The sequence below is a fragment of the Dermacentor silvarum genome, chromosome 4, assembly GCF_013339745.2.
Source record: "Dermacentor silvarum isolate Dsil-2018 chromosome 4, BIME_Dsil_1.4, whole genome shotgun sequence".
In the NCBI taxonomy this organism is placed as follows: domain Eukaryota; kingdom Metazoa; phylum Arthropoda; class Arachnida; order Ixodida; family Ixodidae; genus Dermacentor; species Dermacentor silvarum.
The window spans coordinates 102,436,652-102,452,938 of NC_051157.2; the positions used below are offsets into that span (position 1 = coordinate 102,436,652).

Here is a 16,287-nt window from a genome sequence, read left to right on the forward strand (position 1 = left end):
CTGTTTTCGATTAGCACGATCAATGGTTTAGTCAACCAATGAACTTGTGCAGAGGGTAGCCCCTTCTCATACGGCACTATACAGTCGACAAGCAGAGAGACTTGGTCTTAACGAGGGGAGTGCATGCAGGACAGGTGGGGCACTTTAGCACAGCATTTATGAATATGGAAAGGCATTTGAATAATTTATCAATGACAAAGGAATGCTAAAGCTCTCGATGACAAACACTGCACTTCCAAAGATGAAGCACAGCGTTAAGGATGCAGCTGGAAGTTCCCAGAGAATATATGGGCTTAAATGATGGTAGTCACTAGACGTTTCAAAAAGGACAGCATTTTGCAACGGCTTTATGTACATAGGACTGGTTGCATACTTCAACAGGTATCTAGAATAATTTCGCAGCAAGTACGAGCAAACTTTCTGAGACGCGTACATTACAGGTTGTGGGTAGGAGTCTTCATTGTATCCACGAAAAGTAAACAAAGTTGCTTAAGTGTATTAAACAGTAGTAGGCATTGAAGGCTCCGCAAATTTTCATTGTTTCCGTCTTGTAGGAGTCCTAATACTATTTGTCACTTTATTTACCTAGCTAATCGGCACCAGTTAATTAAAACCAGTTTTTAATGATGCAGTCAGCCTCTGCTTCTCTACAGTTAATCGTCATATTTCTGTCCATGCAATGGCAGCAGTTTAGGTCATCAAATGCTTCTGCAACGCTGATCTTGTTTTCTTTGGTGGTATTGCTGCAATGTATCTTCCAGAATATCGTTATTGCTAATAATACAATTTAAAGAGGAATAACTGGAAATTTTCAGATAACGAAAAGAGCTCGACGCGATCTCTTTCACCAAAGTGACATGCTCCGCATATGATTGTTCATCAATGAAAGAGAAGAAATGGAACCGAGGCGCCCAATTTTTAATAATGAATCATATTGTTCATTATTTTTTGTTGCTGAGTAATCAATCAAAATGTTTGTTGGCTTCTTATGATTTTTCGTGAATGAAACTTATTCAAGAAATGTTTGCCTAATTCTGATTTGTTGTACCTGAGAGACTCTTCTCGAAGCAACACCCTCGATATTGCTCTTCTTTTACCAAGCCATTTTAAGCTTCTTTCTTTTTTGCCATGGTAAACGTAAACATTGCGACTTGGCCCGAACGGTGGTTTCACAAGTACATCAAATTATTAGGGAGCCTTCATATACCAGCAATTGACACTAAGTTTTATATGTGAGAAGCACGAGGTCGTGGGATTGAATCCCGTCCACGGCTGCCGTATTTCGATGGGGGCGAAATCCGAAAACACCCGTGTACTTAGCTTTTGGTGGACGTTAAAGAATCCCAGGTGGTCAAAATTACGGCGTGCCTCATAATAAAATCATGGTTTTGGAACATAAAACCCCATACTTTAATTTAAGTTTTATATGTGTATAATACGTTAACACAAGCAACAATAACAAATACCAGACGAATAAAAGCATCAAGCATCCAATTCGTTTTCGGTCACCATGGGTCATTGTACTTTTTTATGATCTTCACATTCCGTTGGCTAAACAGTGAAGCATGCTGAAGCATCGCCTACATCAAAAGACGAAAATGAAAAAAAAAAGACAAAAGAGACTCACGCAGACACGGTGGCACCAAAAGCGCATCATGTGATGCAGTTTCTTACAGATCTCAATGTAGTTCCGTACAAGGCCCCAAAAGAGTTACGTATAATACTGGCCGTGACAAGGAATCACTTAACTACGGAGAGTTCGAGTATTACGAAAGAATGCTGCAGGGTATTCAAGAACGCAAAGTGCATAGAGAAACTTAATTACCGAACTGCAGTCTTATTAAAAAAAAGAACAGTAGTATGCGCTCACTGGAAAGACCACACGCGTTCATGTTCGGAGGAGAGGGGAGGGGCAATACGGCGAATGCACACTCTTTTTGGGCTCAGACACAATTCACATGCCTGTGTTATGAAGAAAAGAAAGCAAAAAGGAGTTTTGTAGCCCTCACACTACCCTGTTATTGAGAATGCTTTGAACAGGTTCAAAAACAGTACAATGTGGTAAGGGGTGGCGGAAGAAAAACGGCGTGATGCATTTTCCTGATCGGCATCGCCCTCACTAGGCTGAAATAGAATGAATGCATGTGTCGCAAGCAGGCCACATCAAGCCAAGCACGCAAGAGAGTCAGCCAACGGTAACGTGCTCTACTAAATTTTATATATTGATTCGCCGGCCAGCGCGTGTTCGCGGGCAAAACAGACCGAACCCGCAGAGCAGAAAGTTTATTGATTCGACTTCGCTGCAAGCGCTAAAGGTGGCAATTTATAATTGATTCGTTAATACGTTTTCAAGCCACGTCCCGGGTATGGAGGATGCCATACTGCAGGCCACAGGAATTATTTTGACAACCTGCGCTTCTTCAACATGTGCATTTATGAGAACGGCCATTCTGACATCCCGCCCCGGCCTGCTTTCGGTCATTGTGGCGAGGATGCAAAGGTGAAACGTTGTACTAAACAAAAGAATCTATTATCCGCTAAGCCATATTGGCTTGTAAGGTTAAACAGAAATCTAGGCGGACGTACAAAATCTGTTTCCTCCGGATATATTCATATATATATATTTGTCAGCCCATTTTGAAATACTAGTTTTTGTATCAGCAGAAGAGGGCTGAGAGGTCTACTTATGCAATATTTTTGGACGTGTGTCCTTTTTAGGGTATTTTTGCGTATTGTTCCGAAGCGAGCATCAAGGTTCACTAAAGTTTTGCACATGCAGTTATCTAATACCTCAATGGTGAATTCGGTGGAGTACCGCGGTCGTAATTGAGGAGGACTAAGTTGCATCTCAAATAATGCCGTCTTCATTTACGCTATAATTATTCAGACGCTCCACATCTTCCTGTTTCAAAGGTATCATTTTTCACTAAGCACACACGGATGTCTATTTTCTGCTTCCTTCCATCCAACCTAGTATAAAAATTAGGATCTCGTAAGGAGGTTTTCCTTGTTAAAGTGACATTTTATAAAATAATTGCAGAAATGTCGAAATCTATATAAATGACCACATCAAGCATATTATATGCAACCTTTGTTTTATCCTTCAAAATATAAAAGCGTAATACACAGTCCGATGCATTTGCATACAAGTATCAAATATATGTTTGTATCACATATAAGGTATGATAGCCGCATACTTTCTTGGCTCTTTCACAAGATAGATCACTCCACCCATAAAACTGAAGAGATGTTCCCGGTGCGGCATTAAAAAGTTGGAAACATAAACAGTAAAATAAGGCATAAATCTTACCATATACGAACGCATAGGAGTACCAGAGAGAAGTGCACACACACACAAAAAAAAATGGGACACCGAAAACACTCATCATTCTCAATGTGAATACACCAGTTCTCACAGTTTTCTTTTGACTCAACTGCAGTTACCGCAGTCCGCGGTGTACACAGCGTGTCGTTCCATGTGCACGTTTTGCTTTTGAATTTTATCCGTCCATCGTATCCTGTTTCATTTATTTCCTGGTTTTGAACCTGCAGGTAGCTTTCGCGTTCCCTGTACACCAGTATCACGTTGCAAAGGCAGGAAGGGAGTGGCACATAAATCTTGTCATACAATTGTCGTCGTGAACAGGAGCACTCTACAATATATATATATATATATATATATATTCACAAAAGAAACATAAGGAGACACCTAAAACATTCATACTTCCTTTTACGAGTGCATCAATTCTCACAGTTTTCTTTTGTTTTTACACTTTGTGTGTGCGTGTGTGTGTGTTGGCTAAATTGTTACACCCGCCCTACGTAGTCGGCCGAGGACACACGGCGCGGTTCCGCGTGCCAGCTTCACTGCTGAACTTTTACTCCGGCTCTCGCGTTCAACGTATCTCGCGTCCTTTTATTCTGAGCTTTTGAACCTCGAGGCCGGCTTCGTCCGTCAGAGCGGGCAACGCCTTGCAACTCGAGTCCGCGGGGTGCGCGCGAACGAGCCCGGCGTGGTGTTCGCAACGGTCAGCGCCGCGAGATGGGCGTTGTCTACGGACGTGACTGCTCCCACTCAACCGAAACGAAACACAGCCGGCGGCAGCGGCTGGCAGTGGAAATCGCACCCAGCCGCCGAGAGGAACATGCCCACTGCGGGTGGCCCTGCCTCCTGCAGGCATTGCCCAACGTTTCGTAGTGCGTTCCCGTTTCCTCAACTTTTTTCTTTCTTTTCCAGGATCGTTTAGCGGTGGATTTGTTTTTCTCATTGGGAGGCCTTTTTTTTCTTGTTCTTTCAATGAAACCTTCAGGGTATGTTGCTAATTCGTTTTTTTTTTCGTTTTTGTGTGCAAGGTTTCGCTGTATCGCGGTTTTACGGCTGCCAAAAAAAGTCGGTCGATGCACGCCAGAGTGATTAAAGTAATTAATCTAACCGATGGGCGGAGGAGCGGGCCCCGTTGAACGTATTAAAGCATTGGCACACAGTCCAATCTATTGTGCTTTAACTATAATATTAGGTGGCATTTGAAGTCGTACTTGAAACAACCCGCAGTCGATGAGGAAACCGCTTCACTGTTTTCTGTTTACGAAGTTAAATTTTTGTCACTGGGAAAGCGCCCTACTTATCCATATATATATATATATATATATATATATTGCTAAACAATAAGCTTACAAATTGCTCACTTTGCCGAATTTCCCCCAACGTGAGGAATGTTTTACAGGAGCCGCGAAGTATTCAACACCACCGGGCCTTCAGCATAATCGTCGCCAATGTCCACCTGGCTAGAGAAATAATGAAATCATAAATACGTGTTTAAAACTACGGACTTATTTTTCCTAAAGAGCATTTTCAGAAAATGAAAACAAAACCTTTTAAATTGGTATTTTGTGCTTATAGGTGAACTTTTTCAACTAGTTCAGCAAAACTACACAAAAGTCACTGATATATCCAAACATTAGATGCATGGCAGCCAGCCGTCGAGTTTCATGCGCTACCTCTCTGACCACTGGATTCTTTGAAACGTATGTAGTTCATTATGAGTACTCAAGAAGCGGAAAAAACGAGAGAAACTTGAAAATACAGCCACAGGACAGGCGCTATACTGCACCACGGTTCAAGCGTTACTAAACGCCTTGCAAAGCTACATTCGTAAACGAAAAAACTTTCCCGACTTTCGAAAAAATTCTTTAAAATACGCAAGTCCGTGCTGCACTACGTGGACTCGTTGAGGTCACACTGACCTCTACGACTGCGTGCGTTAACTCCACTGAAAACACTCACTCTCCTATCTTCGTCCTTGCTCGGCAACTGCGCAGCGGTGCTCGTGAAACAGGTAACTGGAGGTTCTTGGGAGAACCCTAGATTCTGCATTGGGGCTAAATAGGCATGTGATGATAATGATGACAGTGATGATGACGATGAGCCCACATTGAAACAACCTTAAAGATCTGTTTTAGTCAATACAGCTGGTAGATATCGTGCTCTGATGCCTGAAAATAAGCGGCGTCACTACTTACCGGCCTTGACGTGGACACTTCGACTGAACACAGAACCGAGAGTGTTGGAGGCCCTGCAGCGGTAGCGGGATGCGTGGACCTCCTGGCGGTAGTCCTCACCGCGAAACGGGAAAAACTCCAGCGTCCCGTCCGGCCTGGCACGGCGCAGTCCGGGAATATGCTCCAGAGGAGAGCCACTCTCGTTTGTCCAGCCGATAGCGGGCCGGGGCTGCCCGGAAGCCGAGCAAGAGACCAGGGCTCCGGTCGTGTTGGAAAACACGACCTGTACCGGCGGCTCGTGCAGAAAAGCCGGTGCGGCCACACCCCCGGACGTAGGCGGCGGTAGTTCGCATTGCCCGCCTGCGAAAGCACAAAGAGAAAGAAAACCGTGAAGGGTTGAGTAAGCTAGCCAATGTTAAAATTGCGGATTGGTTGAGAAACTGCGATTGTTGGTATATATTAGGAGACTACTGGAGAACAGTGCGAAATGACAGGGCAAGAATAGACACCCTGTGTTGTCTATCGCGCTGTTCCCTACTAGCCAGTGATGCTAATGATAAAGAAACTGAAAACAATAAACGCGTTAAGTGGAAAAAAAGCGAAGCGCGCTTTTACCATTTAACGCGTACTGGCTCAGGAGCTAGTGGATCGGGAGGTACAATACGCGTCAATGCTTCCGCACTCAGGGGAAATGCTGGAAGTCGGCAAGCTGATGGAAGCGGGGAGAGTAATGGCGGTGTCACGCTTGTGGTGTTTGGGTGCTTCAAATAAGACCATTCAAATACAAAAGAAGGTTATGGCCGACTTCGCCAAGCTTTCCTTCGTGAAAGCGGATAATTTATTCGCTGTGCCACTCAGCGTGTTTTTACGAACCGCTAAATAATAGCAGCTTACTTTTATATTGTATGCTAAAGTGATGAGGTTGTTCAGATTAAACATTTGTGAAATGGTTCTTTCTTTTTTTAACATGTCTATTAAGGGCGGGAGAAGCAAGCGTCCGTTATTAGCAGATTAGCACTCTTACCAAGGTAACTGTAGATTCGAGCACTGTTAGACGCATCATGCCTTATATTTGATACCTTATATTGTAGCGCCGACAGTTCGTTGGTAGGGGGTTAAAACGATTTTATGAAGGGATAATTTGCATGAAACCCCATTTCTTTCAATCTTGTTTCATGCGTAACACCCCATCGCGAAACTTTCGTGGTTTCGGTCACATGTGATCGCGTGCAGTGCTACGAATAATTAAGGAGTAATTAGTAAACAAAATGCAAGAGAAACAGTTATGGAAATTTGGATGGAAACGATGGAGCAAAGAAAAGTCCGGGAAGTTATGCGAATGCGACAAGCAAGAAAATTTGTACGATAACACAGAGCGTCAGTGCCTGGTTCAGTGCAGCCCGAGCTTGCTACCTATAAGGACAAAAACTTACCGGAGCGAATATTCACAACAGAATGAGGCATGTATCTGCAGCACCAAAAACCCCCAGATGGCTCAGCACGTCATAATAAATATAAGACATAAAAATTGGAATGTGGGGTTTTTAGTGCCAAAACCATGATCGGAGCCGTAGTGTGCGACTCCTGAATAATTTAGAAATTTTGACCACTTGGGGTTCTTTAACGTGCACCTAAATCAAAGTAAACCAGCGCTTTTGCATATCGCCTCCATTTAAATGCGTCCACTGTGGCCGGCAATGAATCCGTGACCTCGAGCTCTACAGTGCAATCCTCTGGGGCTCAAAGCAGACGAGAGCGTTATCAGGTGAGTGGTCGAGATAAGCAAGAGACGTGTAAAGTATTGGTGGCGAAAAAAGTGGGCAGGAAATAAAGTTGCGGTGATTATGCAAAGATATGCAACGTTAAAGTTATATATATATATATATATATATATATATATATATATATATATGAAAACTTTTTTTAGAAAATCTAGATTTTGTTCTAATCATCAATTATTCGTTTGTTTTATTTTTCAGCGTAAGACTCTAAACAGTTAAACGTAAGTTGTAGGCATATCTTGAATCTGTGATGAGGTATTTCATTCTGTCGTTTTAGCATAGAAAGAATTTTTGAAATAACAGTATTGTTTTATAAGCTGTACGTATATTCGTTATGTTGTTCACAACTGTTAAAACCCCATGAGGCATTGACAGTATGTGTAAATAAATAAATAAATAAATAAATAAATAAATAAATAAATAAATAAATATGTAGGCCTAGGGCAAGGCTGAAATAGAAACTGAAAAACTCTGTTCGGAACGGTATGCCAATTAAAATCTCCGCGATTACATGGAATAACATCAGTATCATCATCAGATAGCAACAAGCAGTTACATTGTATTAACGTGCTTAAAATCGTTTATCAGAAAAAGAAATTGCCGCAGAGAATTATACACATGTCTGTTTGTAAGGCAAGTAGCATATCTACAAGACATATCTCATTCCGGACAATGTGTCTTCTTTTCTCGAACTTGGTCCGTTCTACACGTTTGAATAAAAGGCAGAAGCATTGTATCTTATACTATCACACCGATCTACGTTTTGAACGACAGGCTGCTTTAATAAAGCAGGCGGCGTGCACGGTTCGTGCAGACTCGGCGTTTTCGGGGCGAAGGAAATGAATTAGCTTTAAAAAAAGTAGCCGTATTTTGCGGGTATTCAAATCTCCGCACTTCCGCGAGGTTTGAAAGCAACTGCGGACGACGACAGAACTACGGAGGCAAATTTTGAAAGTAGGTTAATTAGCTCCAGCTCGGCAGTAATCTTTCACGGCTCAGTAATGAACGTCGAGCACGCGAAATGTTGCGCATGCAAATATGAAAGGCGACGTGGGCACCAAGAGAGCTTTCATGCGCAATTAAGGAAAATGACGCTCTATAGAGAACTACAGAAAAATAGATCCATATAAATGGTTGAGAATGAAGGTGGAAGCCGGCAAAATTTTAGGGAAGATGTTGCCTGAACTCAGCAAAGTTTGTCTTTGTGTCGTCATTACAAAGATGAATCGTGGCGGCGAACATAGGTGCAAAGCAGCCCGAGCTAATACATTTTTTATTGCCGGGAGCTGCTATTTTCGCCTTATTATTCTTCGCCACCTGCTGTACCACCAATATATGTACCATCTGCGGTACATATATTTCGGGTACCAGATTTAGAACGGCATTGCGTTTTTTTTTCTTTATTGTTTTTTTACGACTACGCTTGGAGTGTAAATAGACCAAGTTTGAAAGAATAATTTTTTCAGGCAAGGTAGAGCCTAATAAGAAGATAGATAAATTACCAGCATCACCGGAAAAGGAAAGCTGAACGTTAAAGCATGAATTTTCGGCCGTATTTTCATAAAATGGGTTCTATTAAGATATGTCTTTTTTTTAACAAAAGCTTTTCCGAAATAGAAGTTAGACTGTGTTTTGGTAAAAGAAAGGGCCCCCAAGCTTGCTAATAACATTTTACATAGGGCTAACTTCACTGTCGGGCACACCACAAGCAAAGGCATGATTGTAAGACTTCTTGATATAACATTTATCTGTGATTCAGAAGTGAAATGGTGTGGATTCGAGGGAACCATCCCAACATTATCACGACACAATAATTTCGGCAATCCACGCAGATCATATCTGTTCTCGGGATTCCCTCCCTCTGTCATTAGGGAACACTCATCTATCCGGGCACGCAAATTGTATGAGGACCACCATGCCTCTTAAAGAACTCATTACTCCAGGTTTCATAGAGAGGAGAATGTGAATCGTGGTTTATTCGGACCATTTCTCCGAGCACGAATACGACTCTTGAATTCCGGCCTTCGCCATGCCACTCGCCCCTCTGCCCCCCCCCCCCTTTTTTTTTTAAGCTAGCTCTCCAATCTTCGCACACCTCGATAGCTACAGCTCAAGCGACATAACGTCTTTGGGCCACGGCGCATCTGATATGGATACGGCCGAGACCGAGTAGAACACTGGCCGGTTCGTTGAGACCACTGCGTCGCCGAGTCACTAGACACTGATGCGAGGGCGATTAAAAGAGCAGAGGGAAGAGTAATCATGCAAATTAGCGCTCATTACGAGATTCAAACGACCACCCTCTTCTGCGCAGCGGAGGGAGCGCTTCTTTAAATTTGGATCTTTCTGCTTTTTATTGTCGGTAGCATTAAACTCCCCTTGGTAAATGTGCTAGGCGTTTTTGTATTCTTTCTTCTTGTCCTTCTATTTTTCTTAAGTTTGGCATCTATTCATTGCGGATCTCTCTCTTCCAGGCGATAACTAATTATAAAGCAACAGTTGTGTTGAGAATGTCAAAACCACGTGTTTGTAAAAACACCGTAGATAAACATGGCCTTCATTCAGAACCACTTGTGCGTGTCGGCCGTTTCTTCTTGTGTCCGTGCTTTGCTGCGCTATTCCAGACACCATTCCATGATGGCCAACCAACAAACTCATATCGCCACTCTCGTAGACTTAATTCAGAGTTTGACTTTCGTAGTCTATTCAGTATAGGTAGCACAGTATACCAGGTAATTTACCGGCACTTATTTTGGCCTAAATCCTACGTAGCTTGCCAAAAGCGAAATTGTGTTATGTCTACGCTTGGCGAAGATTAGGTGTCTTACTTCCCGCACGTGACTTAGTCAAACTATCTTATTCGCTAAATCCCCTTTTGGCAATATAGCCCGCAACAACATTGTGAGTGATTTTGAGACAAAGCGAGCTTTGCTGACGTAAAATTAGTGATCAGCTTTTTTTATTTGGTAAACGAACGTTGTATATGAACATGTGAACTGCACCCGACATTTGAGTGGCCTGGTGACTGCTCTGCAATGGAATTATACACTGTATGAGCCGGTGTTATACAATTATGATTTCGTCTAATTCAATTCAGATTTATTCTATGAATGTTGTGGGCTTTTCACTTAACCCTAACCCTAAGACTTGTGTTTTAACTCAACAAAATACGCTGCAGTTTTATGTAGATATACTTAACTCTCATGTTTGCAGTTTGAATGATATTTCTCTTTATGTGAAAGTTCAGATTGTGTGGCACTTTCTTGTACTACATTTCTCATTTTTTTCATTTATTTCATGATCTACGTTTTTTTAAATAGACCGAAACTAAGGCCGCGCATGTTCAGGGTCATTTTAAGAAACGAACAAGCGAACGAACAAATGGTTGAAGGAAGGAAGGAACGAACGAACGAACGAACAAATAAATTATGAGTGAGGTAGTGAATTATTCAGGTAATTATCTACCAGTGCTCTGTTATGTAGAGTTGCTAATTGTACAGAGGCAGTGCGCTGCTGATTCCACTTACGAAAACGTGAGAGATAGCATCAGTAGCTTCAGTGAAAGAGAACTACTACACTAATAAAGCTCAGAGAAATTGTGTTTTTTCTCGCAGTCGAGATCTCACGTGTAAGCAAGTAAGTTCTGTGACCATTCTTAAGGGCCTCTGTATTAGGAAATGAAGAAAACGCTGTCGTAAGCGGGTGACTCTACCGCTCGAATAGCAAATGAAGGAAAACAGGAAGTAAAGAGCTTATCCTCATTATCGGGGTAAAAGAAGGCTGAAAATCCTGCTCACACTTACTAATCTCGCAAAACCAAAGATAAGGTAATACTCCCTGACCGCATTCAGAGGAGGATGAGTACTGCTAACTACATGCGTACCTAGACTTGCAAATGGTGCCGGGAGAAGGTTCGCCCTAGTGCGACTGATAAAGTGATGTAGAGCCTTGAGCCCACCCGAACGCATAGAGGGAATCGGAACGGCGAAGATTCATTTGAAATTGCCTGCGGCACCGACTATTAACAGCGGAGCTGTGTAAGCTCTTCGTTGCGCCGCGTATCATAGACCAAAAGTGTGGGCCGATCCTGGAGGAAGTGCAGAAAGAGTACCAGCGCAATGGCACATATCCCTGTGAACTAGCGAAGCTGTTTAAGCTGGAGGATGGTCCGTCGAGTGTACGCCGCAAAACCTCCGCCTGGCGATGACGTCACCATGCAGTCGCCTAGCCACGCTTCGCCCCAGCTGCGCCGAGTGCTCCGAGCCTCGCCACAGCTGAGTGAGCCGTGACGTCATCGCGCATGCCGCATCACTTCACCTTAACGTTGCCGAGCCATGACGTCACCGCACCGTGCGGAGTGGTTGCCGCGGCTGTGCAGAGGAGGAGCTAAGCCGTGACGTCACTGCGCCGACCAACGAGATATATAGCTCTGCGTCGCCGCCGCGGCGACACAAAAGCCCCGCCGTCTCCGCGCTGAGCAAATCGCCGCGAAGATGGGCGGCCGAAAAAGAACGTCACTCCCGAAGAAGAGGAAGCGCCGCGCTAAAGTTGCCATGCCGCTACTCGAGAGCGAGTGAGACGATCTTCAGTCCCATCCCGAGTATCGCGCCGCCGAAGCGGCGGTGAAACGTCGGTGATTCGCAGAAGATCCGTAGTTACGAGCCCGCGCAACCGAGCAAAAGGGTTTGAGCGTCCAGAAGCGTCCAGATACTTTAATGACCGACTGTTCGTTGCTCCTTGGGCTTTCGATGATTCCGGGGTGATCTTGCGCAAAAGGTGGCCGAGTCTCGAAGCATAACCTCGCATAAACTTGCATGAACCGAGATAAAGCTAAGTGTGGTCGCCAGCTTCACCGTTTGCGCAGTCTTCGCACCACTAATGTGAAACTGCCCCTAATTAAAAAAACAATCAATAGCATAATGAAATCAATGCGGAAAAAGGAAAGGAGACAGGAGCTGACATTTTGGTATGAAATGCACAAAATAAAAACTTCAGCGTACACTTGTTCCACGTCAGCTGTCATAAGGGCAGATTTTGTGGTCATATTCTCCGCATTTTTATTGTACCCATTGCAGAAATAAATTCAATGAATTTATGAACCTTCCTCCACGTTTTGAGGTCGCAATACGCTCTCTCTCCTTCTCAACTTCCTATATTCCTATAATTCATACGACATCGCATTTTCTAATATTGCGCTCTTTTCAGACGCTTGCAAGAATTCAAAAAGAACTGCTTGCAAGGGTGGCTCGCTCGAGGAAGCGTAAGTGTCAGTTTTCGCATGCATTACCACTTCTCGCGAGAAGTCCGATGCACGAGGAAACGGCTTCGGGATGCTCCCTTCAAACCTCTTATTAAATTCGGCCACCGCCTGACAACTTGATGAGGCAACCTGTGGAGGAGAAGGATCAACCGCGCCTGTCAGCCGCATCTTTTTTTTTAAATCTATTTTCAAGCTCCGTACCTACCGTTAACACGCAGTTTGTCTTCGGCCCCTTTTGGCAACTTTCTTTTCTTTTACTCGTGCAGCTCTTCGTATTGGAAAGAACGCCGCCTGCCGGTCGGTGGCATTATAATTGACGCCTTCCACATGTTTCGCGCCTTTAAGCAATCGCGTTGCGTTCTAGAGGGCCCCCATATGAAAGCCTTTGGTACCGTCGGGCCCGCAGAGGTCCAACCACTGGTGCAATGCACGTGACTTTCTTCGCCCTCCGGGATTTTACTGCCTTCCTCTTGCGAGTCGTTTCCGTCCCTTACACACGCCCTCCGCCTCGTACTTCTAATTACGGTTAAAGACAAGTCGCTCTTGTCGCTTGGGGCAGCAGATGCTCGCTAACGTGCCATCTGAGTAATGAGTTTGCGATCATTTCTTCGTGATGACGAAACCAAACGAGGAAATGCGTTACCGACATTTCTTTTATCTGTAGTACATACATACGCTGCGTGTTGCTTTCATCTAGTGCATTGTCGCGATTACGCGTTTATTTAAAACACACCGACATGATTCTCGGCGAAAGTAGATGTACGACACACGACATGATTCTCGGCGAAAGTAAGATGTACAATGTGCACGATTAGAAATATTTGGGACATGGTATGCTCGCAGAAAAAAAAAGAAGAAAAAGAAAAAAAATCTTGTCTGGCAGCGTTTACACGTGCGCGGCATATGTCACGGAGCATTCTCCCAGAGCACTGACATCAGCTAATGCAATACACTAACACGATGCACTTTTATGGAGTATAGAGGGGGTCGTTTACATTCGTATTTTGTGAGAGACACGCTCGGCTTTTTTCACACTTGTCTCACTTTCTGTATTTCTTTATATGCTTTCAGTTACATGAATTCAACTGTTACTAACGATATATTCGGGCAATTATTGTGTTTTTATTTCTACAGAGACGTCCAGAACAGTTGCTTTATTATTGTTAATATTAATATTGATGTATAAAGTTTGCTCGAACTGGTGGCAACCTACAATATACAACGCTGCCAAAAGCCAAGACGTGACCGCGAGTTGCTGCGGAAACCTAAAGGTGGCATTGCCTACCCGTTTTTTTTTTTATTTTGTAGTCTTCTCTGGCTTATAAAGGTTCGCCTCACGGAGGATTGTGGAGGCGTCATCACCTAATGCAGCTAAGCTTATTTTTCTTTTTTATTCTGGGTCCATTCAAAATGCATGGCATATAAATTTTAAATAGGTCAAGTTTTCAAAAAATGAATGTTTGCCCTTTTATGTTTCCTATTCACAGCGACATACGCTGCCGGTAATGAAGACTTTTACGCTGCACGATTCTTATTTATCATATTTTATTTGAAGATACTTTCTGTGGACGCGTACGCGATAGGCAAAAAAAATCATCTGCCTTCATTCTCGCGCTGAAAACTGTAATTATTATTTCTGGGGTTAGCCCATAATGAAACGACGGAAATTCTATGCAGCCGAGCGCTTCCGCCTGAAGCCCACGGCAGCAGTTAGGCACTCACACGCAATATATAAAATGAATCAGGTAGTAAAGGATCTCTAACGACCGTAAGCAAAAGAACATTCCTTAAAATTTCTATTATCATCTATCAAGCAAGACATGCCGACGTGAATATACTACTCCAACTACCTGTCACCGCAGCTGAAAATGAGCTTAAGTGTACTTAAAAGGAACGTCACTGAAATAATAAAAAAATCTGAATTTCTGCACGCCACTTAGTACGAGCCCTTTTTATAGACTTCTGCCTAACTGCTGCCCACAGCAGGCATTAGGCAGTCGCATGTAATATATAACAATCAAGCACATAGTCAATGTTGTCAAAGTCCGGTAACAAAAAAAAAGCAAATTAAGTATTAGCTGTAAAACTAGGCACGCCGATGTGGCTCTGCCGTTCAAATTGCCTGTCACCGCAGTTAGAAACGAGCGCAAGAGTACTTAGGAGGGAAGTCGCTGAAAAATAAAAGCAGAAAATTACCGCACGCCACTTAACAGGAGCCCATTCAAGAGGATGCTAATGGACGAGTAAATCTCTGCAGGCTACTAGCTTAAAGAAACAAAAAGGAGAAACACCACTACTGTTAAAGGAAACTGCAAGATGAGTTCCTGTTTTCATGCTCTTTCCTAAATTGTTTTATTCGCGATGCCCTTGCATATTTCTTCTGGTTTACCAAAATCAGAGTGAATTCCCAGCCGGAGTTTCTTTTCGCGAGAGAGTTTCCGCTCATTCGATGTCCTGGCAGGCCATTGTATTTTCCACAGATATAGGAGCACGATATCCCGAAGCTCGAAGAAAGCGAAAACGGGGACGTGACCCGTCAATAAGGCGTTTGATATGATTCATTTTAGTTTGAACCTCACTGATGTTAGCCAGCTATTAAAGCAATTAACTTGTGCAATAAAGGAACAAATAAAAAGCCGGCAGATCCCACGCCCTGTGGGAATCGATGCTATGCGAAGCAGTGTGCGGGGAGCCGACCAAGTTAACGAAACGATCATGAGAGCACTAAGACGTAGGCGGCTGTTTCATGGCCTACTTGACACGCATATCATGACATTCATGTCATGACCTATCATTTGTGTTCGTCATAAATGATGATCATGCCAATTTTGGTACATACCAAGTTAACGAAACGACCAGGAGATCACCAAGATTGATAGATAGAAGGTGGCCAGGTAGATAGATAGATAGATAGATAGATAGATAGATAGATAGATAGATACTCTCAAAGTGGCAAATGTTCGCCATGAAATGCTTCGCATTTATTAATTTGTTCAATAAATAAAGGGAGTGAGGAATACGGACTGTAGAATTGAAAAGGCAGAAGACAGAAACTGTCTTATACAAGGACCCTGTTTTTGTTTTTGTACTTTCAATTTTGAACGTGACTTTGAAAGTGCCTCTGTACAAGAAATTCGCACTTTCCAATTTTTTTTTAATTTTGCAAACTTTATAATTTCTAGCTTAAGGCTCCTGAGTCAGCTGTGTTTTGTTGAGCTCTGGATTGTACTATTGTAGCTCCCAGCACACTATACTCATTTGATGAATCATCTATTCATTAGAATATCATGCCGTTGAGTTAGTGGCATGTGTTTAATTCTTGCGCTCATAGTATACGTACACTACAAATGAAGACAGTAACATTATACAACAAAAACTCACAGGTTAAGAGAATAAGACGCACAAACGCATTGTACGCACGGTGTTGCATTCGTCTGCACGAGCAGCTTCGTTACAGCGGGACTTAGTACTCTTCGAGCAAACTCTTCTCACATGTAAATAGATCTTGGACGACAGGTGTTTCATATTAACATATTAACAAACCAAGGCAATGGCGATATAGCTCGTGGTTCGGCACTTCCGAATCAGTCGAGCGTCTCATTGTTTACGGCATTATAAAATGAGCTAGCTGTCCCGAGGATATTGACGTCACGTGTAATGCAGGGCTTTCTCAGGGCTACATCTCATTTATTCCACTTACGACTAAAGCAATTGGTAATGCTAGGTAACTTCTTCTTGGGCGAGTTT

The 16,287-nt window shown here is 43.2% G+C and overlaps 1 protein-coding gene across 1 annotated transcript in view; it reads right to left on the reverse strand.

Annotated features, from left to right (window-relative positions):
* Nucleotides 1-6,963, reverse strand: part of LOC119448799 (Down syndrome cell adhesion molecule-like protein Dscam2) — a 117,351-nt gene extending 110,388 nt beyond the window's left edge. The window contains exons 1-2 of the mRNA XM_037712014.2: nucleotides 6,933-6,963; nucleotides 5,521-5,859 (exon numbers count right to left, since the gene is read on the reverse strand). Coding sequence (XP_037567942.1) covers nucleotides 5,521-5,859; nucleotides 6,933-6,963 — 370 coding nt within the window. The remainder of the gene's footprint in view (nucleotides 1-5,520; nucleotides 5,860-6,932) is intronic.
* Nucleotides 6,964-16,287: the final 9,324 nt, after the last annotated feature.